The sequence below is a fragment of the Protomyces lactucae-debilis genome, assembly GCF_002105105.1.
Source record: "Protomyces lactucae-debilis strain 12-1054 chromosome Unknown BCR37scaffold_2, whole genome shotgun sequence".
NCBI lineage: Eukaryota > Fungi > Ascomycota > Taphrinomycetes > Taphrinales > Protomycetaceae > Protomyces > Protomyces lactucae-debilis.
The window spans coordinates 377,606-396,569 of record NW_024467994.1 but is presented as its reverse complement, the minus strand read 5'-3'; the positions used below and the strand labels follow the sequence as shown (position 1 = coordinate 396,569).

At 50.8% G+C, this 18,964-nt stretch overlaps 7 protein-coding genes across 7 annotated transcripts; 4 read left to right on the top strand and 3 right to left on the bottom strand.

Moving 5' to 3' along the window:
• Nucleotides 1-137: 137 nt before the first annotated feature.
• Nucleotides 138-3,318, top strand: BCR37DRAFT_376304 (aminopeptidase Ape2). The gene is made up of 3 exons (XM_040868568.1): nt 138-605; nt 649-1,020; nt 1,058-3,318. Exons 1-3 carry the CDS (start codon nt 319-321, stop codon nt 3,237-3,239), a joined length of 2,841 nt encoding a protein of 946 aa, XP_040727818.1. The 5' UTR covers nt 138-318; the 3' UTR covers nt 3,240-3,318.
• A 173-nt stretch (nt 3,319-3,491) lies between these two features.
• BCR37DRAFT_385404 (major facilitator superfamily domain-containing protein) lies at nt 3,492-5,267 on the bottom strand (the record flags this gene model as incomplete). The annotated part of the gene is made up of 1 exon (XM_040870346.1): nt 3,492-5,267. The coding sequence occupies one exon, from the start codon at nt 5,265-5,267 to the stop codon at nt 3,492-3,494; it is 1,776 nt and encodes a 591-aa protein (XP_040727817.1).
• Nucleotides 5,268-7,543: 2,276 nt separating this feature from the next.
• BCR37DRAFT_339675 (chaperonin 10-like protein) lies at nt 7,544-8,521 on the top strand (the record flags this gene model as incomplete). Its single annotated transcript, XM_040867338.1, has 1 exon — nt 7,544-8,521. A coding segment is annotated over one exon (978 nt), but the record flags the coding sequence as incomplete, so codon positions are not given.
• Nucleotides 8,522-8,533: 12 nt separating this feature from the next.
• BCR37DRAFT_133767 (uncharacterized protein) lies at nt 8,534-10,522 on the top strand. Its single transcript, XM_040866062.1, has 2 exons — nt 8,534-8,626; nt 8,670-10,522. The coding sequence occupies exon 2, from the start codon at nt 8,863-8,865 to the stop codon at nt 10,378-10,380; it is 1,518 nt and encodes a 505-aa protein (XP_040727815.1). The 5' UTR covers nt 8,534-8,626; nt 8,670-8,862; the 3' UTR covers nt 10,381-10,522.
• A 94-nt stretch (nt 10,523-10,616) lies between these two features.
• BCR37DRAFT_134081 (ABC drug exporter AtrF) lies at nt 10,617-15,319 on the top strand. The gene is made up of 3 exons (XM_040866063.1): nt 10,617-12,380; nt 12,417-12,899; nt 12,936-15,319. Exons 1-3 carry the CDS (start codon nt 10,852-10,854, stop codon nt 15,298-15,300), a joined length of 4,377 nt encoding a protein of 1,458 aa, XP_040727814.1. The 5' UTR covers nt 10,617-10,851; the 3' UTR covers nt 15,301-15,319.
• On the bottom strand, nt 15,320-16,848 carry BCR37DRAFT_132949 (uncharacterized protein). The gene is made up of 2 exons (XM_040866059.1): nt 16,459-16,848; nt 15,320-16,415 (listed from the first exon to the last, which is right to left on the bottom strand). The coding sequence occupies exons 1-2, from the start codon at nt 16,657-16,659 to the stop codon at nt 15,339-15,341; spliced, it is 1,278 nt and encodes a 425-aa protein (XP_040727813.1). The 5' UTR covers nt 16,660-16,848; the 3' UTR covers nt 15,320-15,338.
• A 69-nt stretch (nt 16,849-16,917) lies between these two features.
• On the bottom strand, nt 16,918-18,679 carry BCR37DRAFT_343392 (putative MFS monosaccharide transporter; the record flags this gene model as incomplete). Its single annotated transcript, XM_040867503.1, has 2 exons — nt 16,918-18,441; nt 18,482-18,679. The coding sequence occupies 2 exons, from the start codon at nt 18,677-18,679 to the stop codon at nt 16,918-16,920; spliced, it is 1,722 nt and encodes a 573-aa protein (XP_040727812.1).
• Between the last annotated feature and the right edge of the window lie 285 nt (nt 18,680-18,964).

Sequence of the window (18,964 nt, the reverse complement as noted above, 5' to 3'; positions counted from 1 at the left end):
ATCTAGATGTACAGCTTACGAAGAGCAAGATTGCACCCTTCAGCCCGCCCAATTGCTCAACTCACAGCTGTCCTGCTGCCAGACTTCGCGGCAACTGCATATTACGCGTTCGAAATCTTCTCTCACATCTGACCAAATCTGCCTGCTGCTGCTCAAAGTCTCCCAGTATAATTCTGGCCTATTCATCTACTCTTATAAAGCCATTCGGGGGATCTGGCTAGGGTGGCCAACTGCTCGGCATCTCACTGTATACCCAGAGTCGCATAATCTAAATCAACTGCAGCTGGCTGACGGTTGTTTGCAATTGAAGGGACGATCATGGCTATTACTCCAGTCTTTGGAGCAATTGGACGGTGCTGCCGCAGCATACGGCCCTTTCTACTATCGAGCCCTACACAAACAATGTGCCAAAGACCCGCGAGTCGCTTGACCAGGAGTATTGTGACTGCCTCGCTGGCCGGATGTCCCGCCGCGCGTCGACCTCTGAGCGACGACTTGAGACGTTGGCTCTCCGCTCCACAGATAAGACACTGCTCCTCTGCTCATCACATGTGTCAGAACGCTACTGCTGAGCGCAATGTGTTGCCGACCAACGTCGTGCCAAAGTAGGCAACCTCGCAACCCTGTAATCTGCTTGCTGACATGCAGGCACTATGCAGTTCATCTCACTCCTGACATGGAGGCATTCACCTTTACAGGCAAAGAGGTGATTGATATTGAGATTGTCGAGTCGACAAACACGATTGTCCTCAATGCAGTTGAGATTGATGTCAAGTCAGCCCAAGTTGGCAGTGCCAAGGCGAGCGAAATCTCATATGACAAGGAAGAAGGTCGGGTCACATTGAGCTTCACAGATGCATTGGCCACCGGTGTGGCCAAGCTAGAGATCGTATTTGATGGTATCGTCAACGACTCGATGGCTGGTTTCTACCGATCATCCTACATCAACAAGAAGACTGGCAAGCAAGCCTTCTTGGGCACGACGCAAATGGAAGCAACTGATTGCAGAAAGGCCTTCCCGTACGTCAATATGTTGCTGAATATCGACTGACAATAGCTGCTGGGATGAGCCTCTGCTTAAGGCTACTTTTGGCATCACCCTTACCACAGATGAACAAAGCACCGTGCTATCAAACATGGATGTTAAGGAAGAAAATGTTGAGAATGGTAAAAAGACCACGGTCTTCAACAACACTCCAAAGATGTCCACATACCTTGTTGCCTGGGTCATTGGAGATCTCGAGTATATCGAGACTTTCACACCTGGCGAGCACATGGCAAAGATCCCCGTACGAGTGTACAGTACGCCGGGACTTGCTCACCAAGGACAATTCTCCTTGGACCTTGCCGCCAAGACTCTTGAGTTCTACAGCAAGACCTTTGACATTGCTTACCCGCTGCCCAAGATGGACATGGTTGCTATTCCCGACTTTGCCGCAGGCGCCATGGAGAATTGGGGACTGGTCACGTACCGTGTGGTCGACCTCCTCTTTGACCCCAAGACATCAGGTGCCAACGTCCAAGAGCGTGTCGCTGAAGTTGTACAGCATGAGTTGGCTCACCAGTGGTTTGGCAACTTGACTACCATGCAATGGTGGGACGGTCTTTGGCTCAATGAAGGCTTCGCCACCTGGATGTCTTGGTATTCGGCTCACCACTTTTTCCCTGGATGGAATGTCTGGGACAAATTTGTCACCGACACAATGCAAGGCGCTCTCCGTCTCGATGGTCTGCGCTCATCTCATCCCATTGAAGTGCCTGTCAAGAGTGCAGAGGAAATCAACCAGATTTTCGACGCCATCAGCTACTCGAAAGGCAGTTGCGTGATTCGCATGGTCTCACAGTTCCTTGGTGAAGAGGTCTTTATGGCTGGTATCCGACGTTACCTCAAAAAGCATGCCTATGGAAATACTGTGACTGAAGATCTTTGGGAGGCGCTCAGTCAAGAGTCTGGCAAGGATGTGACCAAAATTGCCGCCGTCTGGACGAAAAAGATTGGTTACCCGGTAGTCTTTGCCACTGAGTCTGATGGCGAAATCCAGCTCAAGCAGAATCGTTTCTTGACGACCGCCGATGTCAAGGCAGAGGAGGATGAGACCCTCTACTGCATTCCGTTGGCCTTGCAGACAATCGATGCCGAGGGCAATGTCAAGGTGGATAGCGAAGCACGCTTGGACTCTCGCGAGTCAACCATTAAAATTGGCAGCGGTAACACTTACAAGCTCAACACTGGCCACTCCGGTATTTACCGCACCAACTACACCCCGGAACACCTTGCCAAGCTTGGCTCCCTCGGTCAAAAATCGCTTGCGCCTGCCGATCGTGCTGGTCTTGTTGCTGATGCAGGTGCATTAAGCACTTCTGGCTATGCAAAGACGAGTGGTCTCTTGTCCTTGATTGAGTCATGGAAGGACGAAAAAGCATTCGTTGTTTGGTCCGAGATCATCGCTCGTCTGTCCGCTATCGACGCAGCCTGGGCTTTTGAGGATGAGAAGATCCTGGATGCCTTCCAAAACTACAAGCGAAAATTGGTAGCGCCGCAAGCTCACAAGGCTGGTTACAAGTTCAGCAGTGATCCTGATGCATTCGTGGAGAATCAGTTGAAGAGTCTGTTATTTGCTGCTGCCGCATCTGCGAAGGATCCCGAGACTGTCAGGGTTTCTCAAGGCATGTTCGAAGCATTTGTCGCGGGTGACCGCGATGCCATTGACCCGAATCTTCGCGCAACAGTCTTTTCTACTGCCATCAAGAATGGCGGTGTCAAGGAGTATGACTTTTTGAGTGAGGTTGCCAAAGACCACAGTTACCCACCAGAGATCAAGCTCACCGCATTGCGCTCACTCGGATGCTCAAAGGACCCCAAACTTATTGCTCGTACATTGTCGCTCATGGAGACCAAGGATATCAAGGATCAGGACGTCGTTTACATTTTTGTACCACTACGAGGTCACAAAGCAGGTATCGAGGCCATGTGGGAGTACTTGCGCAACAACTATGCAGCCGTGGACAAGAGGTTGCCAAACTCGGTCGGTTCTCTTAAGAGCTCCGTCATTATCAGCATGACCAGCGGATTCACTCAAGCCAAGGCTGTTTCTGACATCAAGGAATTCTTCAAGGACAAAGACACGAAGGCTTTCAACAAGGGACTTGAGCAGGTGTGTGACTCTATCTTGGCCAAGGCTGGTTGGCTTGAGCGTGATGCCAAGGACGTGGAGCAATTCTTGCAAAAGTACTTGTGACTTCCAAGGCTTTGATGCGAATGGCTGTCATCTCAGATAGACTATATAGCCATTACATTGCTAGGCCGTTTTGACGCAGCATCTCCGGTCCTCGACTCCTCGCTATGTGGATTGGGTACACGTGATAATCTGACTTCAACACTCTACAACGACGAGAACGATAGCAATCATCTACCATGCTCCAAAGTGAAGCAAGACGTAACAATGAGGAATAATTGTGATATGTACTACAGAAAATTACCATAAGAAGGCTTAGTGCATGACGACAGCCCTGTGTCCAGTCATGTACTTACGAACATCACCCAAGAATGCACTGCAAATGAGGCCGAGTGCTGAGAATGCAATGGTAGTGTACCAAACGTCCTGGAAACCCTGTGCCCAAATTGGCCTGGCCTGGTAGCGAAGAAGAAGCAAGATGCGAGGGGGAACCTTGGTGTAGGTCCTCATCTCCTTGATGTCATCAATACCGAACGAAGTAAGGAAAGATGTGATCTCGGCGGTGTTGAGACCTTGCTTGAGAAGGGTCTGGACAACGTTCAACGAAGCCTTGTTGGTGGCAAACGACTCGAAGAGGTGCTTCATCTCCTTGTTCAGGATGTAGTAGTACACGGTGAAACCAATGGCACCTCCAATGACACGAGCCACGAAAGTGAAAGCCGTGACGGTGCCGAGGTACTCATCAGGAGAGGCGAGCTGTGTGATGACGGAAGCGGGGATGATGATACCTCCGATACCGATACCTCCAAGGCAGACCATGAATCCAGCAAGCAAGTTGTCCTCATATCCGACAGCTGCGAGGGAGCCGAAACCAACAATCATGAACACGCAGGAAATCATCATCTGCGGACGAATGGAACCCTGGAATTTGGTAATGGTCCAAGAGAAGAAACCGGCGCCGAAAAGGACACCGAGAGTCTGCGCCATGATGAGACATCCGCCGAGGAGGGCAGATGGCACAAAGACGGTCGACACAAATTTGGGCCAAAGAATGAGAATGGAGAAGAAGTTGGCACCGGCAACAGCAGTGATGACGAGTGTGAGAGTGAAGACACGCGCATTCTTGAACATGCCAGGTGGGAAAAGAGGGTTCTTGGCCTTGGTCATCCAGAAACCGCTAGCAACGCAAAGGGCGAAGCCGACAACGATGAGAGTGATTGGGAGAGCAGAGTTCCATGGACGTGTGTAGCCGCCAGTTCCGAGACCGACGAGGAAGAGAACGATACCACTGAGGGTCAGTGCAAATCCAGGCCAGTCGATCATGTTGAAACGCTCAGACATGGTGCGAACTTTGCCATGGAACACTCGGGGTGGTGGGTGGTAGAAGAAGAAGACAAGCACTTGACCAATTCCAGACCAGATGACTGGAATCCAGACATTCCATCGCCAAGAAACGTTCTCTGCAAGCTCAAGGGCGTAGATACCAAGAGGTGCGAATGGAATGATGGTCCAGATAAGCATGGATGTGTAAAACCCACGGAGCTTGTTTGGCGCAATCTCGTTAACGGCGGCCAAAGCGTTAATCTCCAGAAGGGCAGCGCCGATACCGGTGAAGGGGAAACCGATAATCACTTGAGTGGGCCCTTGCGCGGTACCGTTAAGGATGAGACCAGTAAGGAGAAGGAAGCCTCCGATGAGAATGGTCCATCGACGACCAAAGATGTCGGACAGAGATCCAGCGATAGGGGAAACAGCAGCGAGAGCAGTCAGGGGTCCGAGAATGTACCAGATCTGGATTGTTGCACCACCAATGTCGGCCAATTGGTATTCTACACATGCGAGCAGCATGTACAAGGGGATTTGCGAACCAGTCCAGAGGAAAGAGATGGCGAGACATGCAATGAAAGTCTTGGAGTCGATACCGACATCCTCGTCATCTGCGCCAATTTGGGCCTGACCAGTTGCCGTGCGTACCACGGTCTTACCAGACTCGCCGGTCATTGTCTTTTCGAGGTCGTGGGAGCCACAACTACTCTCCCGGTCGCCTTCATGGTCAACCAGGCCTGGCTGGTACTTGTTCCAGTTTTCCATAGTTTGGTGAAGTACAAGGGTGAACAGGGAAATGTGTTGGAGGGGCGGCAAGGCCTGTACTTATGGGAAATACAGTCAGCTGATGCTTGCACAGTGCGCAAACAGAGCGGGTGCTGTTTGTTGTAGCATTGCCACCACCCCTGGTCCATCTGCGCAACTCTGAACTCTTGCGAGCCCAGAATGGCACGCTCCCAATTATTTGGCCGCGAAAAGGTGGAGAAGCGAGACGTCAAATTGAAAGTCTCTTTCGTATCCGCCAATCAGGCCCGTGCACCCTCAAAGAGATGGTGCAGGTGCATCGCGGTCCGCAGAGATCGGACGGCTTCCCAAGTTGAGCATCAATCTAGACTCAGAATACTCTGCAAGAATGGACATCGCGCGAGTGCCCATGCTCCGATCAACAGTGCACTGCGCAGGCAGCTGAGTCTGTGTTCAGCATGCGGTTGACGCTCATGTAGGTAGGCATGGCAATAATGGCATCCATCAACATCCCTGGGTCACTGGGTCATTGGGAGTCTGGGACTGTGTCACAGTGGCACTTCGTCGAGCTGATGTCAAATCATCAATCAAGGACAATACAATAATGTAATGGGCGCCTACCAGACTTGAAGACAAATATGTCAAGGGCATAAGATAATGAGAGTGCTTCGTTATGAGAGTGCTTCATCCCAGAGGACTCCGTAAACGGCTATAGCTTACACCTGCCGTGATATTGCATGTCAGAACTCAAGCTTGTGGCATTCAATTGCGACGTTCATGCAGTCTTGATGACATGCTTGCACTTGCACTAGGCTTGCGATCGTGATACTACGCAGCGTATTGAAATGCTGAGACAGAGGCGCGTCCGCATGTAATTCATCGTGTGCAAGGTGCATGCATATATGTCTGTCGCCGTCGCCGACTCTTCGCGGGGAAGGCAACACCAGTGTTACACCACTGTGACAGAGTGACAGCTGAAGGTTTGGTAACTTTGGAACTGGAGCCTGGCGCTCTTCAACTCGGCTCTTGGTGTGACGATGGCGTCGTAACAACTTGGCACTTCAGCGGCAGCCAGACAGGCCCAGACTAAGCCAGTGCAGCGCGAGGGCAGAAAACCTGGGGAAGCTGGTCCAGCGCACCAATCACGGCGCAGAACGTTTTTTTGACAGCTCGTGCTCGGCATTCTCTTTGAAAGCTTACGTATGCGAGTACGCGCCGCGCAGTACCGGTTGCTCACTGTGATCATAAACCTCGACGTTACCTCGTAGTAGGCTCGTACCTTACGCATAAGCGTCGGCGACAACAGGGCTGCTCCAGGTCAATGCAGTCTGAGTGCATGCAATGGCGACGTCAATGTTGCTGGCAGCGTTGCAGGTTCAACTTGCAGCAAGACCTGATTGAGAAGTCTTACGCTTTTTGCTCCCAGGAACATTGAAATACTGTACGTCACGACTAACGATACGTGTAGTCGGCGTAGGCTCGTAGCCGCATAGGATAACATTGACATGCATTGATAATGAAAGGCTCGAGCTCAAGTAAGCGATGCCTTTAAGGTCAACTTCTCGTCATCTCATGATCAAGGGTTGCCAACTGACGAGCTCGAGGGCAGTCGCCCCTGAGATTCAGAGTTTAGTAACATCGACAATGGGAGTGATTCAAGATTGTGATGCGAGCTCAATTAATCGCGACGAGTCACCCCACGTCGTGCCGAGGAGATCGGTCGGAATTTCCTTTCCTCCTTGGTCTTGGCAAGGATTGTCGCCTGGGGAGTCAGCGCCAGTATCATACTTGTATGTAAGTGCCTGACATGCTGGCAAGTCGCCGAGATGCACCTGAGAAACTATGAGTTCTTTCTTGCTACTATCATCGTATGCATGCATTCCCGCGGCATAGCGCGATAGCTAGCATACAGGGGCAGTTTTGGAGATAATATCTCCTACGATGGGTAGCTGAAGTATGAAAGCCTGTCCGACTAACCAGAACGATAAAATTGAGGTGTCCAACGCAGTGGTCTATATTCGGAAGGTTTCTGTCGCTGCAACTCTTGTTTGAGCGACGCAGCCTAGCTGGAATTTCACTTGAGCCATCTGAAGAGGCACCAGTCCGGCGGGCCGGCGGCGGGCTTGAATCAGCCGCTTGATGTCAGCGACTCATCAGTCATCAATGATTCATCATCAGCGTTCTGACCAGAACTCTTCACTCTTCCAATATATTATTCAACTCGCGTGCAGACAATGAAAGCAGTCAAGGTCACACTCGATTCGGTTCCCAATGTGCCTGTCATCCAAATAGACAAGCCATCTCCGGGACCTAAGGAATTACTCATCAAGAACGAGTACGTCGCATCGAACCCAAAGGATTGGAAGCTCCATGATTCAACAGTCTGGGATCTGGGTGACAGGGTCGAAGGCAATGATGTAGCCGGCTACGTGGATGCCATTGGCGAAGGGACGACCCGATTCCAGGTAGGAGACCGAGTTGCCGGGTTTTCAATGATGGCGACCGACGACAAGTACGGCGCGTATGCCGAGTACACGGTCGTACCAGAAGGTACCACATTTGCACTTGCTGATCATGTCAAGTTTGAGGAGGCCGTGACGCTCCCTCTTGCAGCAATGACTGCCGCAATTGCTTTGTTTGTCAAGTTAGATTTGCCGAAGCCCAAGGAGGTTGGGCACGGCAAGAAGCCGGCAGTCTTCATCAACGGTGGATCGAGTTCAGTTGGGCACTTTGCAGTGCAACTTGCCAAGGCTGCAGGATTGTATGTCATCACCACAGCAGGAGGTTCATCGGAACTGCCTAAGTCCGCTGGTGCCGATGTTATCATCGACTACCGTGGAAAGACGCCAGACGCAATAGCAAAGGAGATTAACGAAGCTGCACAGTCAGCCGGTCACACGCTCAACCGTGTCTTTGACGCCATCTCTGAAGACATTGTTCGCCTCAGCAACGCTGTCTTGAAGGACAAAGAAGCTGCGAAGACTACATTCATCCTGCAAGTATCTGAGAAGGACGAGCAGGCCAAAGACCCGAAGATTGCCTTTGTCCAGACAAACGTAGGTGCAGCTCACGCAATGCGAGGGGATGACCATCAGGCCTTCGCTACAGAATACTACGATTGGCTGGGAGAGAAATTGGCAGAAGGCACCTTTAAGGGCAATCCGGTAAAGTTGATGCCCAAAGGCCTTGCATCCATCGGCGAAGGTCTCAATTTGCTCAAGCAAAACAAGGTCAGCGGCCAGAAGTTGGTATACAGGATCTCTGACACTCCCTGAATCAGGGGCCGCTAAGGCAGCATTCATGAAGTGGACGGGCGCAAGTTGATTGATCGGTAGTTGCCACAAAGACCAGTTCAGTAGCAGCAAGCATAACATCATTTTGTAAAGACCTGGTCAGGATAAGATAGACGAAGGCTAATGAAAGTACTAAGGCCAGTCTGAAAACGTTTGCCTGCGCTGACGGTAACAAAGCTCGAGCGCTATTTTCTATGAAGACGTCCATCTGATGACCCATCTTGCCACCTCACTCGCGACCTCGAGCTCTGGACAATGTCCATCTACTCACAGTCGGTTTGAATCGTATCAGTTCTTTTGAAGTACCTTGAAGTTATCTCATCATGCTCCTGTGCGAAGATGTACAATTCTTGGAGCTTTTAGAAGGTACTCGAGCTGGAGACCTCGAAAAAGTTGCTTCATGCGTCGAAAATTACAACTGCAATGTCAACTGTGTAGACAAGTACGACTATTCGCCTCTCATTCTTGCAAGCTTATGTGGTCATATACACATCGTCAAGTATTTGCTGGAGCATGGCGCTATTCTCGAGCGAGACACCTTTGACGGCGCTCGATGTCTATATGGCGCTCTTAACGATGAAATTCGTAACTTGTTGCTCAAGTACGATGCAACCACTTCAGTGGATGTCTTGCAGCCCTTTGCTGCGCATCTTTCTTCGCTTCTAGGCGGTAATGCTCCCTTTGATGCGTCTGATATGTGTTTCAAATCGTCCAGTTATGCTTGTCGAGCACATCGATTTGTGCTTGCAGCGCGCTCAAAGTATTGCCGTGAGCAATTACGTGGCAAGTGGCAGTCGAAGACAGACATTGTTTTACCAGAGGAAGAAGTAGACGCCTTCAACTTTGCCCTCAAATGGATCTATGTGGATCAATTCGATGCCGACTTGACGGCTGTGGAACTCCGTCAACTGCTGACCCTTGCCGACAAGCTTTGTTTGCCAGACTTGGCCGACTACTTTTTGAATGATACGCTCGGTAAGCGTGAAAGGCGAGCGCTGCAGACTCGCAAAGCCCAGGATGACATGGAAGCGTTTGTCAAGAACGACGTGATTGGCAGATCATGGGTCGTTGATGCACCACTTTCAGAAGCAGCCACAGAGGCGCGGAGGGTATTGCGCGAGAGCGACTTGTTCGCTGATGCTCTACTCGCCGTGCCGACCCACGACAAGTCCAGCAGAGTCTATGCTGTGGCCAAAAGCGAACTCATCAAGTCGGACTTTTACCTGACATCCTTCACCTCTGGCTTTGCAGAAAGCACAGACGAGGTACCGTATTTCACACTGGATGTGAGCAGCGAGATTGCAGAGATTGTGCTACACTTCCTCTATGTCGACCGTGCAGAGATTCCTCGACATCTGGCGCTGGACGTGCTCGAGACTGCATCGTATTTGCTTATGGACAAGGACAGAAGTCTCAAATCTCTGGCTGCCATTGCCGTCACCAACAGTGATGACCTACCTCCTGGAACCGACATTTACCAGATACTGCGTACTGCTTGGCTGACAGAGTCTCCTCGACTCGAAAATTATGCTGCTAAACACATTGCTCATCACTTTGATAGATTTCTGTCTGAGCAAGCATTCAAGGACATTGTGCAAGAATCAGCAGCGCGCATCAGCAATCGCCAAGATACAGATACCATTGAGCTGGTCGATGACATTCGTTACTACCTCTCTGAAGCTTATGGCATCTATCTGGAAATGAACCCCGTCGAAGAAAGGCAGCGTGGTCAAGTTATTAAGGAGGATCATTGGGTGCCCCTGACGGAATATGAGCTGGGTTACAATCAGCAGCTCGCCCGACTCGATCATCTCCTTGACTCGCTCTCACTTCAAGCATGAGATTTTATCAGAAGCTGCATGTCCTTTGCGGCAGCCCTGTGCGCTTTGGCGTACTCTGACAGATGCCTTCTATTAGTGAGCCCGCGGAGGGTGCGCTTGCAACCAAGATTTTCCGAAGACCGGCGGGCGTCGCACATGCAACCTCTGTCCATGACTCGGGAATTTCTACGACGATGATACGACGACGATGCACAAGGCGTGTAACACTGTCGTTCGGTCATCCGTGCAGGTCGTTGTACAAGAGAGCTGCCTAAACAAGGTCTGAATGCCGCCCAATCAGACGAATGCCCGGGTCAACAGCCATGAATGACGTCGAATCCCGCTCGCCACTGCGCGGGCGAACTTTTTGTGTAGACATCGGCGACCGTCGGGCCGCAATCACAAGATCTACAGCACAATTATTAATCACAAAAGGCTTGAGCTTCTTCATAACAGCAGGTCTGCCTTCGAGGCCTTGACACCAGTATCATCATGTCGCGCCCCGACACTTCAGTAGAGACGACAAATTCGGGTCGCACGTCGTCTTCAGATTTGACGGCGAATGACCGGAGTGACAATGCTGCTGGCAGATGGGGAGAACACACAAGTGCAGTGAACACTGCAGAGGCAGACCAAGCTTTCCATGACCTGCGGCAGACCGTTACTAAACATTCTATGGCCTCGAATGGCAAAGACGAAGAACAAGGCTTCAACTTGGAGCGGTTCTTGCGCGACGGCCAGCTAAAGGAGGAAGAGATTGGGCGGCCGCCAAAGCGTCTTGGTGTCGTATTTCGTCACTTGACTGTGCACGGCGTGGATCCAGGCAACTCGAGCGTCAAGACCTTTCCGAAGGCAGTCTGGCGTACAGTCTCTGGGCAAGAACTGCTAGCTTTTGCCAATTTCATTTCTGGCGGTAAGATTCTCAAAGCACCAACGCGTCCCATTTTGCGAGACTTCGACGGCTTTGTCAAGAATGGCGAGATGCTGCTAGTCTTGGGCCGACCGGGAGCTGGTTGCTCCACCATGCTGCGTGCTGTTGCCAACCAGCGCGGCGGTTTCGCGCAAGTGGACGGTGATGTCCATTATGGGTCCATCTCAGCAGAGGAAATGGCAGCTCAATACCGCGGCGAGGTGAACTATCTCGAGGCGGACGACGTGCATGAGCCGGCTCTGACTGTCGAACAAACGCTCAGATTTGCACTTGAAAACAAGACTCAGCAACGCTTCAAGGATGAGGTGGACGTCTATCTGACGGCCTTCCTTCGCATGTTTGGCATCGAACACACACGTCACACACAAGTCGGCGGCCCATACCACCGAGGCGTCAGTGGAGGTGAGCGCAAGCGAGTCAGTATTGCTGAGGTGCTTGCGACAAAGTCATCCGTTGTCTGCTGGGACAATAGTACGCGCGGCCTGGACGCCAGCACAGCTTTGGACTATGGCAAGAGTCTACGTATCCTTACAGATGTTTCTCAAAAGACGACCATTACGACGCTTTACCAAGCTGGTCAGTCTCTGTACGACTTGTTTGACAAAGTTTGTGTTGTACACCAGAGTCGCATGATTTACTTCGGACCTATCGGCGAAGCAGAAGCATACTTTGAGGGGCTTGGCTTCGCTAAAGCGCCACGGCAAACAACACCAGACTTCCTGACTGCCATCACCGATCCTATTGAGCGTTCTTTTCAGCCTGGCAAAGAAGCCTCCACACCCAAATCCTCCGAGGACCTCGAGAGAGCCTTCCGCAATTCTAGCAACTATGCTCGTTTGCTGCAGGAACTGGATCAATATCAACTTGACATGAAGCAAAATGAGCACATCGAGGCGCAACAGTTCCGCGAAGCCAATAAGCTTGCCAAGTCAAAGTATGCGCGCAATAAGTCGCAATATACAGTCTCATTTCCTCGGCAAGTCATCAATTGCTCGCGACGCAACATGATGCTCATTATGGGCGACAAGACTGCCTTGGGTTCAAAGTTCTTTTCCTCCTGGGCAAATGCGCTCATTATAGGCTCGCTCTTGTAAGACAAACTGCCAAGAGACTCGACTAACGATAGCTATGGTCTCGACAACGACTCGAATGGTGCCTTCAGCCGCGGTGGCCTGCTCTTTATCTCAATTTTATTTAATGGTTGGCTGGCGCTCGCAGAGCTTGGCCCTGCTGTCGGTGGTCGTGCCATCATTGCTCGGCACAAGGAATTCGGTTTCTACAGACCCTCGGCGGTGTCGCTGGCTCGCGTGGTTTCCGATTTACCCCTACTGTTGATTCAGATCATTCCATTCACGCTCATCATGTACTTTCTCGGATCACTTCAGCGGACGGCGAGCCAGTACTTCATCTTCCTGCTCTTTGTCTACACCTCGACGCTTAATCTTCTGGCCTTGTACAGGCTGTTTGCTGCGCTGAGTCCCACCTTTGACAATGCGATTCGCTATGCAGGTCTCATTCTCAACGCAATGGCCATCTATGCAGGCTACGTCATCAACAAGACGCAGATGCTTACGTCGGCTAGCAAAGGCGGTGTCCCATGGTTTGGATGGTAAGACCCCAACATCATCTGCTCTACTAACTCCAGGCTTTACTACGCAAGTCCAGTGTCCTATGCATTTGAGGCGGTCATGGTAAACGAATTCAGCAATATGAACATTGCTTGTTCGTCAGGCAGTATCGTTCCTGAGGGCCCATCATACACCAATGTGGCCTATCAAACTTGTACTCTGGTGGGTTCTGTTCCCGGCAGCTTGACTGTCCGTGGTGCAGATTACCTCCAACAGTCTTTTGCGTATACTCGCTCGAACCTCTGGCGTGACTTTGGCATCTTATTGCTGTTCACGGTTGCCTACATCATACTGGGCGCCATATTCTCCGAGCTCTTCCTCTTCGCTTCGACTGGCGCATCTCTCTTGCAATTCAAGAATGCTAAACAGGCGAAGCGGGCCGAACAAATCAATAGAGCAATCGAAGAAGAGAAGGAGGAAGCAACCGATCTGGTCAAGTCCAAGTCTGTCTTTACCTTCCGTGATCTGTGCTACTCTGTCGATGCTGAAGGCTCAAGAAAGCAGCTCCTGGACAATGTCCAGGGCTGGGTCGAGCCTGGAACTTGCGTTGCCCTCGTTGGCTCCAGTGGTGCCGGCAAGACAACGCTGCTCAACACCCTCGCTCAGCGCAACAACTCGATTGGCTATATTTCTGGGGAAATGCTTGTTGACGGTCATGCTCTCGGTCCTGGCTTTGCTCGAGGCACCGGATTCGTCGAGCAGCAAGATTTGCACGATGAGACAGCAACCATACGTGAAGCATTCGAGTTCAGCGCTCTCTTGCGCCAGTCTGCAAGCACGCCGAAGTCTGAAAAGCTAGACTACGTGAACAAGGTACTGGCATTGCTCGAGCTGGAGCATTTGCAGGATGTGGTCATCATGTCCTTGGACGTCGAGGCAAAGAAGAGGCTCACAATCGGTGTCGAGCTGTGTGCTCGACCAAATCTGCTTCTTTTCTTGGACGAGCCAACATCCGGCCTCGATTCTCAGAGTGCCTTCAACATTGTACGATTTCTGCGAAGACTTGCAGCTGCTGGACAAGCTATCATTTGCACCATTCATCAGCCATCGTCAGAACTTTTGCTTCAGTTTGATCGCATTCTTGCATTGAACCCTGGAGGCAAAACCTTTTACTTTGGCGACGTCGGCAAGAATGGCTCTGGCATTACCGAGTACTTTGGCAAGCGCGGTGCAATTTGCCCGCCCGATGCCAATCCTGCAGAGTTCTTGCTCGAAGTGGGAACTGGTCGCGGCCTGGGTCAAGTCGATGGTCACAATGTAGACTGGGCAGGAGTATGGAGTGATTCTGAGGAACGCAAAGCAGCAACACAGGAGATTCGCCGCCTCGAGGCAGAGCGCAGTCAGCACGCCGATGAGCCATCTGAAGCTGCAACTGAATTCGCTGCATCTACTTGGGAGCAGACAAAGCTGCTCACCAAACGCACTTGGCTCAACTACTGGCGCGATGCTTCTTACGGATACTCTAAGGCATACGCCTTCTTGCTCAACGGTCTGTTGAATGGCTTCACCTTTTGGATGGTCGGCAACCGGTACTCGATCTTGGCTATGCAGGAGCGCATGTTTAGCGTATTTCTGCTCATTCTCATGCCCGCAACGCTCATCAACGCCGTCATTCCAAAGTTCTTCTCCGCTCGAGTGTTGTTCGAAGCGCGCGAGTCACCCTCCAGGATCTACTCTTGGTTCGCCTTTGCCACTGCTCAGATGCTGTGCGAGATACCTTGGGCCATTGGTGTGACGATCCTCTATTGGGTCGTTTGGTATTGGCCTGCTGGTCTTCCAGTCGATGCGTCTATCTCTGGATACATCTTCTTGATGGCACTGCTGTTCAACCTGTACAGTGCAAGCTGGGGTCAGTGGATTGCAAGTCTATCGGACAGCTACACGGTCATCGCCAATATCATCCCACTCTTCTTGGTTGTGGTTCAGCTCTTCACGGGTATCATTCGCCCCTATGCAAGCATGCCCGTCTTTTGGAAGTACTTCATCTACTATGTGAGTCCAGTTCAATGGTTGACGAATGGAATGCTTGCAACAATTTTGCACAACGTGCCTGTGTCATGCTCGCAGACTGAGTTGGCCTTCTTTTCGCCACCACCCGGTCAGACTTGCTCAGAGTATGCATCGGAGTACTTGACGACAGCCATTGGCTACTTAGACAACCCAGACGCCACTTCGCAATGTGGCTACTGCCAGTTTTCTTCTGGCGACGATTATTTGCGATCGCTCAACATTTCCTACGACTTCCGTTGGCAGTCCTTTGGAATCTTCCTTGCGTTTGTCTTGACAAATTATCTACTAATCTATGGATTGGTGTTTTTGCGATTCAAGGGCTACCGCTTGACGTTTGGTGTTGGACATTTGATGAGATTATTTAGACGATAGATAGACTGTATATACGGTACCATGGAAGGACATCACAATCAAAAGCCGTGAAAGGTAGGCATCACATCCACTACTACATTGTCGCGGACACCAAAGAGGTAAGGAAAGCCTTGTGCAGTGATGCATGCATGTTGCGGTATGATTGCCACACGATCTCCCACCCGCTCACGGTTTCCACTCTCAGCACTGGCCCAGGGGCTGACGATGCCATGTTCTTGACTGAGACGCACGACTGTAGAACATGCAGTATCTTTACCGAAATTCCACATCTTGTCGTCTGCAGGGACAACAAGCCCAAAGCCAGGCACAGCAGAAGTTTCCCGTGCAAAGGCAATGACCCCTGCATTGATCAAATACTCATCGCGCTTGTCGTAGTAGGTCGATGTGACATCTGCAATGACCCGAATTGCTATGCGGTCGTTTTGCACGAGCGATGTTGAGAATTGCTGCAGATCGCTTAATACATAGTTTCCGGAATGAAGCTCAAGGCAACATCCTGGAGCAATTTCAGGCAATTGACTCTTGTCGATCTGTAAAGAGACATGCGCTGTCGGAGTCGCACCGACACTGAGCACGAAATCTTCTACCCGGTGTTCTGGACGACTCAGGGCATATTGCGCTGCTGCATTGGCGGAAGCAATTTCTTCAAATAGCCGTTCTTTGGCTTCTCCAGGTGTCCTCGCGTCATAAGAATGCCCCGAGTGGCAGTAGAAGCCATAAAGGCCAATATCTTCGTCCTTTATGATCGCGTCAATCAATTGTCGTAAAGCATGAGACTCTGGCTCAAGACCTGCTCGATGTGTGCCGCAATCGACTTTGACAAAAACCTCAAAGACGTAATTGTCGTGCACGTCTATACTGCGGACCGATGCTCGACAAAAGTCTTGCATCTGGCGGACAGTCTCGATATTGTCGACCATGACTAGAAAATGAGGAACTTGCTTTCTTATTTCGAAGGCTTCAGCGAATCGTGACTTTGCAAGTGGCGCGCCATAGAGGATCTCGCGAATGAGACCCTCCCTCACTAGAGGTAGCAGATTGTAAGCTTCCATCATCGTTGACACGATGACGTTCGTGTGTGTAGCAGTCAGCTGCATACGCGTCAATTCCATAGTCTGCAACCAAGTCAGCCTTAGAGCAAGTCTGAATAGAACGTACCTTATGAGTCTTGACATGAGCTCTGAATAGGACATTGAGCCTGTCTACATTTTCATGCATGTCTTGACAATTTTGTTGAGCAATGTCTATATCGATGAGGCAAGCAGGCGTTGGCAGCTCAGAGATATGTTTGCCAATATAAGCCATCGTAAGCGCAGCCTTGTCGGCCTTGGGGTTGTGAGCAGCAGAGAACATCGTCATTTGAGCTGTACATATGTCTCTGGACTGGATGAGGGTGTTCGTAGAGGTCTGGCTGGACGACTTGTTCAGATGGCACACTAGTGCTCGACACCTGTCCCATTTCGAGGAGACACAATTCAGACTTGAGACGATACAGAGAAGAATAGCATTGCCATTGCCCTAGGATATCACATTGCGCAGAAGACTTCAAAATAAGAGCAACTTGACAAGTATTACTGCTACAAAGGATGCACTAGACCATTCATTTAAGCCGCCTCATTAGACAACAGGCTGCGGCTTTGCCTTTGTTGTTTCCAAGTGACGCACATGTCCACTTGCATCACGCTTTGGCTCCTCGGCAGTGTAATCTCCTCTGTCTGCGCGACCTTTTGGTGTCCATTTGCTAGAGTTCCATGGTTTGACGGATGAGTCTCCATACATCTGGTTGACTTCTTCCAAGCTAAGTCCCTTGGTTTCATACAAAAAGAAGTAGACCGTCGCAGCACCCAACAAGTTGCAACCCGCAAAGACGTAGCCATAGGCAAAGCCAATATCACCGCTGATGAAGGGTGTGAAAAAGGCGAGCAAGAAGTTTGTGAACCAATTACCACCAGTTGTGAAACCGACTGCTTTTGCACGGATGTGTGTTGGGAAAAGCTCAGAAGTGACGACCCACGTACCAGTTGACCAGGTTGTAGAGAAGCCTAGGATGAAGAGACACGCAAAGACAATCATGACGTATCCGGCAGTCTCTGTCGGTTGTGCATCGGCCAGACCTCCACTGCCTGGGACAGTCACTGTGATACCAATGGATGCAAAGACCAAGAAACAGATGCACATCCAAATACCACCAAGAATAAGCGGCCAACGACGTCCAAACTTGTAGTACATGCCAATACCGCCAAGCGTGCAGCCAAAGTTGACTGCTCCAAGGATAATACTCGTGATGAAGGAGTTTTCAATACCGACACTGTTGAAGATGGTTGTACCATAGTAGAAGAAGTAGTTGGCACCGGTCAGTTGTTGGAATCCCTGGAGTGCCACACCAAGCAGTACTCTGTAGAAAATCTTGGGCTTTCCATGCACGAGCTCGCCGAAGCCAGAGTTGTGACCAGCTTCGGCATTCATTGCGGCGCGCATATCATTCAAGTCCGACTCGAGGTAGATGTTGTGTCTTGAAACGCCACGAATACGTTCCATGGCAAGCACGGCTTGTTCTTCCTTGTTGTGAGCAAGCGAGTATCGTGGTGATTCAGGCATAAAGATCATTGCGCCAGCCAAAGCGAAAGCAAAGACAAAGGCAATACCAATGGTGATCCTCCATGACTGATCATTGTCGAGAGTCTCGGTACCGGCATTGATGGCATATGCAACAAGAATACCGAATGTGATGAAGAGCTGATAGGTGGCAACGAGTGCACCACGGATCCGCTTAGGAGCTGTCTCGGATTGGTAGAGTGGAACAAGCACAGAGAGTTGTCCGACACCAAGACCAGCAATCAAACGACCAATTGCCATTTGGACCCATGATTGGACACAGGCAATCTGAATGACATTACCAACGCAAAAGATGAAGCAAGCCAACATGATGGTGTACTTTCGACCAAGCTTCGAGTCTGCAATCCAACCGACTGTTGTGCAACCAATGAGCGTACCGACGGAGAGCAAGCCTACAATAGCGCCTTCGCGGACGTATGAAAAGCCATACGTGACACCGCCTGTCGCATCAACTGTTGGCTCTCCAAAGCGCTCCCTAAAGTCACGCATTTGCAGGAAACCTGAGATTTGACCTGTATCATAACCCTAGACATTAGTCTTCTGCACCAGCTCAAGAAGCACATACAAAGATGAATCCACCAACAGCCGCAACGAGTGCAATAATAATGGCAAAAGCCGTGATGCGTTCCTTTTCATACAATTTTGGGTCTTCGCCAGGCGGTACTTTGCCGTCGCGTGTATTGGCAAAACGGTCCTCATTCTGCCCGCGTGTGTGGTCTGAGGAGAGGGAGCTTGTGCTGCGTGAAGTGTGAGCGGCAGCCATGGCTGGATCAACGACGGCAGGAGCAACCGTAGTCATGGTCTAGCTTAAGAGAGGGAGCTGGTGTGTGGGGGTGAGCTTCATCTTATAGCCTCGCGGGTATGAAGCAGGGTAGCTTCCGTGCAGCGTGCCAGGCTTTGTCGGTGTCGCTGCTTCGCTTCTTTTCTTGCATGACGTCAAAAGGGCGGAATTATGGCTCAGAGTCTGCTGCTGTCTGCTCACTGCTCAGACTCTGCTGCTGAGCCCGCTGTCCTTCCCAAATTTTCGGAGCTGCAGCCTGCAGTGAGT